The 7,519-nt window shown below is 35.2% G+C and overlaps 1 protein-coding gene across 1 annotated transcript; it reads right to left on the bottom strand.

The window, feature by feature from the left end:
• Positions 1-2,933: 2,933 nt before the first annotated feature.
• LOC138314042 (complement C1q tumor necrosis factor-related protein 6-like) lies at positions 2,934-6,289 on the bottom strand. Its single transcript, XM_069254240.1, has 2 exons — positions 5,569-6,289; positions 2,934-3,449 (listed from the first exon to the last, which is right to left on the bottom strand). The coding sequence occupies exons 1-2, from the start codon at positions 5,870-5,872 to the stop codon at positions 3,025-3,027; spliced, it is 729 nt and encodes a 242-aa protein (XP_069110341.1). The 5' UTR covers positions 5,873-6,289; the 3' UTR covers positions 2,934-3,024.
• Between the last annotated feature and the right edge of the window lie 1,230 nt (positions 6,290-7,519).

Here is a 7,519-nt window from a genome sequence, read left to right as displayed (position 1 = left end):
CCTATCTGTAGTAAGAAGCACAAACGACACTGAAAAATGAATTTGAAAGCTAGTAATGTCTTCTCTTTCAAATTTGCAGCAATGCACTATTTTAGTGATTTTACTGTCTGATAATATACCGCTATACTAATTAGATATTATGAGCGCCTATACATTTTATCCGAAACAAAAATTATGTTAAATTTTAGGGTAACTTGTTTACTGCGGCGTCATATGACCGCGACATTTACGCATTTTCGTGGTTTACCTCTAGCTTCTTTGTGTGAGAGTCTCCTCAACTGTTTATACGTGTGTCGCCTAATGTCAGTTTTTTTCGCTAGGTTTGTAGTTCCTATCCCATTTTGAACTTATTCCCCTCTAGAGAAATTCTGCCATACTGGCATCTATTCCATACGGATACTGTTTGTGTCCAGCGAAGCGCTACTAATCACGCAATCCGCAAGGCACATAAACCACACACAGAGAACTACAGACCCCAGATCGCCATCAGTACTGTCGTACGATGTATGGTTATCGTAGGGTTCCGTAGTGAACATCATAGTACTTATATCTCAATAGTTGTCTCTGTCCACAGGGAGGGCCGGTTTTTGTGACCTATCTCATATTAATTACGCTATAGGGTGGGGAAAGTACACACGCGTTGTTGATTGTTCCAAAAAAACAGAGCCGTGTAAAAAAAACTATAAATGCCTCGCCTTACAACAACACGAAATAGATAGCGAGGAAGAACATTGTCAGGAAGTTTCCTTTCCTTACGCAATCGAAAGAGTTCATCTTATCGTTAGTTCGGTTCCTCGTAAGAATAACATCTATTATTTGCGCCGTTAAAGACAAGCGCTTTTCGGTCACCTACAGTGGTTTTTCTATAATTATAAAAAATGTATCGATCGTTGGATTTTTGTATCAGTTAAAATCTATAATTTGCGTCTTATTATTTTTTTGTCATCATTTGGAGGGGACACTAAATTATTGTCTAGATATGTGAAGCTACAAGTTGTGTTTTTTTGGGAGAAATATATTCCATGTTGTGCCTTTCTTGTGTTGTGGAACTGGAAACTCTTTGACCCTTTTTTATATTAGCTACCGATATCTGATAGCAATTGTCGCTTTAAAGACAATGAGCAGCACACTGCCTATCCAAACTCACATTTTAAAGACAAACAGGACAAACCTGTCGTCGTCCACTTCCTTTATGATGAACGTTAATCAGGAGCAGAAAAACATCTACTTTTATAGACCATTGGTTTTCTATCGGGCCAGCGGTACAGAAACTCGTGAACCCGGAACACAGCTCTCATCTGGAAGACGACTTAGCTTCGTGTCAATTCCTTGTCATTTGCATTTAGATCTGCTCAATAAATTGTTGGAAGTTTCAGAATGAGTAGACTTGTTCATTTTGGAAAGAGCAGTTTCAGAATACCAGTTGAGTCCATTGCTCTTAAGATTAAAGAGCGATACAGTTTCAACATATTCTATTCTCTCTGTTTTTCGTTTTGAGATTTGGGGTCATGTTTTATCAGTTTAATCTATTTATCTATTTTACTAAGTAAGGACATTTTGAATGACCTACACAACGCATTTTCAATTATCATGATAGTGAAGCTTGCTATGCTATGAATCCCTTTAAATCAAGGAATCTTGATGAAACTGAGGACATATCTAAAATTTACATGTTCGGTAAGGATGTTATCTATTGCCATTGTGGTATGTTAACTTTTAATAATTTCTTTATACACATAAAGAGTCTATTCATAAACTAATAAAAATCAATGCATATATTTCCATCAAACCTATAGTATATTTTAACACACATTTGTTGCAAAACATATATCGAACTTCTCGGTACGAGTGCTGTGATTCATATTTTCCTTATATAACAATTGCTTAGTATTAGACCTGTCAGTTTTAATACTGACTTGACTTTATTATCCTCTCTAAGTCAAAATTGCAATTTCAAATATAGCGATTTAAAATTAACAGTGAGAGGTTAAAAGATCTAAAGTACCATGTACACACAGGATGTTTTAAATAAACTTCATATGATGGATAGGTTCGGAATGGTCATACACATGGATAGGTTCGGAATGGTCATACACAAGTGGACCGAAGATTCAGCTATATATAGAATGTATAGTTCTTTAACGAAAACATATTCCAGAGAGAAAACAGTATGTTATACCGGAATATGTTAAAGTAATGTGATTAGTTTTTTTTTATAATTAGTAGTTTTTTTTTAGTAATTAAAGTGTGTTTTAACTGATGTACTTGGTTTTATTTGGTTTGTATAAAGTCTTAATGCATTGAGAACCATGGTCATTTAAGAACGTGCCAGGTTTATAGGTGAGAAAAAGTCGAGAGTATCCAGAGAAAAGCACCGACCAGCGACCAGTACCAGGCAACTGCCTAACATTGATTCAAACTCGCTAATGATCATATGTTGAGACATCTTAATCACTCTGCCATCGTGGCCCCAAACCTACATGATGTACTAGAACATGGAACATATAGAGTATGCATAATGAAGGATGGAGCCGTGTTAATCTGATGGTAATACACGACCATTGGGCATTACATATGATCTTATACTGATAACTCATATGTAAAGCACAGTTTTGAGAATCCCAATGCAAAGTGTCTGTAAGTTTTAAACTGCTTTCTTTTCGCAATTATTGGAGGTTTAATGCAGCTGGACAGCGGCAAATGTAATGACTTTATCGTTGTCCAGTTGGCGTTTACCCTCACATAATTGCCATTTAGATGCAGTTGTGTTCTTATATTTCCATTTGATGACATTTGCAGTGTAGCAAATTTCAGAGTCAATCAATATTGTGTTTGTGTCTTTTGAACACTCTCTCGTAACTCAAAGTATAACAGAATCAAATTGTCTAGAGTAAAAAAAAGGAAAATTTTCCATTATAACCGAACAAAATCGATTCATTTTAATGAATTTTATTATAAATTATGTGTAGACAAAACAAAAGATTATAGAAGATAACAGTTTTCTAAAAATATACGACATCACTATTACCGAATCTGAAACCCAGAGAATGAGGTCCATCCCCCGCCCATCAGATGGCTGTTGATCCCTTGCCCTGTGGTGCTGAGGATTCGAACCCAAACCCTGTCTCCAGATTCCAAACGAATAATTGCAGAGCTGGTTCCTTGACTGAACTCTGTAGTACCGGCGCCAAAAGTCAGCAGCGCTTGACGTCCGTTCACAACAAGCTCCGTTTCTATTTTCTCGTGTGGAAAGACCATGATCGTGACGGTAAAATGATATACCCCGTTAACTGGAGTTGTGAAAACCCCGTTCTGCACGTTGTAAGCACCGTCTACATTGACTGTAGCGGTATCAAATATGACGGTCTGCAGAGCCTTCAGACCGTCGGCGGGAACCCCCAGCTCAGTATTGAAGGATATGGCTTCGGGTCCGTTCGATCCAGTAGGACCTGCAACATGAAATACACATGCTAACATTATTTAGTATGATCTTGTGTATAAACATATAAAGAGATGTCTTTGTTTATTTTTTATTCGAGTTGGTATTGTGTGCTTCTTGTCGCCATCTTTGGTCTTAAACACTCTACTGTTAGCTGGTCTGGTATGCTTTATTGACGTTTGTAAATCCTTCTTGCATATGTTACCATTTCGGCAATTAAGCAAAAGAATCTTTTGTGGATCAATGACACAGATTTCTACATGCATATGAGTAAAGTATGGCTTCGAAGGTTGTCGTCACTCTCTGTAATCTCTGTACATGGTCTGTGATTGGTCAGTTTTCTTATTCTCCTGGCCCCGATTTCTCGAAACAAACTTAAGTCAAAAACTGACTTAAGTCATAAATTTTCATATAAGTTACATAAGGAGAAAAACTTAAGTTTTGACTTAAGTCTGCACTGAAGTTTCGAGAAATCGGGGCCAGAACTGCCTATCACATACATGTACATGAAGTTTAGGAATTGATATAACGACAGTGATGGTAACCCCTAGAAAAATATCGAGAATGATGGGTTGATGACTCTAATTTTTATGACATTTTAGTATGAACTAACCAGTGGCCTGTCCTTTAAACAGAAGTGTTCTTAACATGGTAATGTATCTATTAGGAATGTTTAGAAAATACAATGAGCTTATATCTTAGTTCAACGGGAATATACAAGGAAACCCTGCCTCTGCAGAAGAGGACAATTTGATTTTCTTTTCACATACATGTATCATAAAAACTAATGGTGTATTTCTATATAGGTTATCATTATGTAAAATATAATCAATAACCAAGACGAACACAACGTACTGATAATGAATTGAAAATATTTCCAAACATGCTAGGCAATGATATATTCACCCGAAGTTAAATTTGAAAAATTACAAATAATGTCTGAAAAAATCAATCTTGACGTTATAATTTTGAATCAAATACCAGTGTTTCGACATTTGCTTAGAATATCTTATCATGTAAATAGAAAAAGAAAATGATTTTTCGATATGCTCCGTTGTTTTGGAATATAAGTGAAATAATTTGTTCAATTACAGCTTGGTGTCCTGCAAGGTTTGATGTGTATATATAAGTAGGTCATCGTGATATAACTACCACCTTACCTTTAGGTGAATCAATAATTAACATGAAAGTCAAGTATTATAGGAGATACTGTAACTGTGGATATATTTGTGTGTGGATATTTTCGCAAAGTCAGCTCCCAAATTGTGTTGATGTTTCTATTATGCACTGTGGATATATTTGTGTGTGGATATTTTCGCAAAGTCAGCTACCAAATTATGTTGATGTTTCTATTATGCATCGTTACTTTACTTACTCTAATTACTCTTACGTCAAAAATTACACTTCCTGGCATCTTTCGCGGTGATTTGATGAAATAAGTGAAACATTTAACGGCACGAATGTTTTCCACTTTCATAGTATAAAGGTTCTATATTCTGAATGGTTTTCTATGTATAGTACATAAGTACATCACTTCACCTAAGTATACCTGTGACCTACACTGAATAAATGAAGTATTTTTGTGACAATCGTGTACGTATAGGTAAACTATACACACAGACAATGGAGACAATGGTCATCTTAGAAACAGAATAGCTAGAATACTTCATCACAAAACAATACCTAGAACAGCAGTACAAAAATGTACTTCACCATAACAACAGAACAAATCTTTAAACACATAATTCACTAAAAATAGAATAAAAGTACTTTTGTATAGATCATGTTAAAATATTGTGTATGTTTTTGTAACATTCTTAATTGTGAAAATGTACCAAATTGTTTGATATAGCTTATAAACTTAATAAAGTTGGTGAAAATACTATACTTAATCAAGCTTCAACTAAAGAAAATGGAATCCGCGTCAGAAATACAAATGTATTTCAGAAATCTGTACAAATGTGGCACTATCTATATGGGCAATCCACACCTAAGAAGCGGTTGGACTGGGGGAAGATAAAATTATGATTATTGGTATTTAGTTTGTAGAACTTTCGCTTTTGCTTTGAATTTAAGGGGACTCCTAAACTTATGTATAAAAAAAGTTCCGTTTGAGCATAAGTACTTACCCGTAAGTTGTCGACGTGTAGATTGCAATGGTAAGGGTGGGGCATTTCTATGTGCTTCTTCATATCTCGCCATCTTGATGGGATCCATTGGTGATGTAGTTGTTAGCTCAGCGGCGTCTGGACCATTGTATACAGACTGGGTTCCGTCGACGTGAATAACATCTTCTGGTAATAGTGGGCTTCGGTCTTGATTAACTTGATTGTGCAGCATACTCTGTTTCCATAACTGTAAAATCTGAGATAGCGAGAGCGACTTTGTGGTATTAGTTTGTCCATTAATGTTTTCTAATTTCGAAAGTTTCATGGAAGGCTCTGGTTGCTCTCCTAACAGTTTTTCGGTGATCAATAACTTAGCTTGAGTTTTTCGAAGTTGAGCACGTGTAAAAATCTAATGCTTCTCTTGTTGCTTGTAACTCAGAACCCATTCTGTCTTTTTCAGCTGCAAAATCCTGCTGCATTTCCTCCAATTTGTCGTCCAAAGGATTTGGATTCTGAGCTAGAGTAACTGCCACTAGCACCAGACACAACGTTACTCTCCCTGTTCCCGCCATCTTGTTGTTGGTTCGACTATCGAGGCACTGGACTTATATTGCTCCATTCATAATCCCGTTATCGTTTTGTTTGTATCAACACTGCCATTTTTTCACATGGGTACACTTGTATCATGCCTTTCTCCCACGACTATCTGCTTGGGCTCGTCTGAAGCACACGTTGTACCGAGGGTTGAGTCTGATAAACGTCTATCAAATTAAGATGTTTGCTGTCTTGTTTGCAAAGTATCCCCATCCCTGACGTCACATTATCACACTAAATGTCATAAAGCAGATCAGAAACGTTACCAGCGAACATCAATAATCTAAAAATATTGCCTGGGTGGTTCTCATAGATTAAACAAAGTTAATCCTATGAAAAACATATAATTAAATCATGATTACCTCCTCTTAGTGTTCTACGTATGGATCTCATTCAGAGGTCGAGGGATATATTATACGTCAGAAACGCTTCGTTTAAAATTACAGATATTTGCATAATACAAAAACACAGGAAAAGCATAACAAAAGCAACAAAAAAAGCACAGAAAACAAAATTATTTATCCTTTTTGAAACAAGAACAATTTTGATCTATTTCCAACCTCATTAATTCGTTTCTTCTAGAAAAAAGGAAAAGCAGTTTTTCTAAGTCTTCTAAGTCTTCATAGCTAGCAAAACACCATACATACCTGCTATTATTTAATCTATATGAATATAACATAAAACGAAAGGCACATTCATTTAGGTATGAACAGAAATTTTTGTATGAATATGTCATGATAAACTGAAGAATAGTGTCCCACCTACATCATATTGTTGTCCACTAATGGGGTCATGACCTTTGTTACTCTCCGGACAAACTAGATAAGACCACTAACGTAAGTGGAGTTTCTGCGTACTCTAATTATAGAAGGTCATCTAAATACTGACATAACCTATCAAAACATATTTTGTGTCATACATATTTAAAGATATTTTTTAATTCATCTTCAATTTGGCTACACTTTCTATGTAAAAATGTCTATAGGTACTTCACACAGTGCAATATTGCTCGAGATGTATTTCTTTTTTAAATAGCATGTTCCATCCTACTATTACGTACATGGTGTTCCTGATTCCTTATTTAAGTTGTAGGGTCATATCTTGATCAGGAAAACGATCTCAGAATCTACATATGTTCATCTTATATCAATAAATGAAAACCAATCTACAGTACAACTTTTTTTTAAAATTTTAATTTAATTTTTGTTTGTTTGTTTTTATTTCATAAAGCTTAATGAAAAGTTATTCTTAATATCTTGAAGAAAAGGGTTTGATAAAAGGTTCCAAATATTATTTATTATTCTATTATAAAAAAAGTAAGCTGAAATTCACAGCACATCATCAATCAGGTAATATGGTACTGTAAAATAACTTCACA

Source organism: Argopecten irradians, unplaced genomic scaffold, assembly GCF_041381155.1.
Source record: "Argopecten irradians isolate NY unplaced genomic scaffold, Ai_NY scaffold_1244, whole genome shotgun sequence".
Lineage (NCBI taxonomy): Eukaryota > Metazoa > Mollusca > Bivalvia > Pectinida > Pectinidae > Argopecten > Argopecten irradians.
The sequence above is the reverse complement of the archived record's forward strand: the minus strand, read 5'-3'. Positions and strand labels throughout refer to the sequence as shown.

Bases quoted from the DNA above. Each gene is read 5' to 3' on its own strand.
- LOC138314042 (XM_069254240.1), bottom strand. From the start codon at position 5,872: ATGAAACTTTCGAAATTAGAAAACATTAATGGACAAACTAATACCACA. The intron at 3,450-5,568 runs GTAAGTACTTAT...TTCATGTTGCAG, and splicing joins TACACGTCGACAACTTACGG to GTCCTACTGGATCGAACGGA.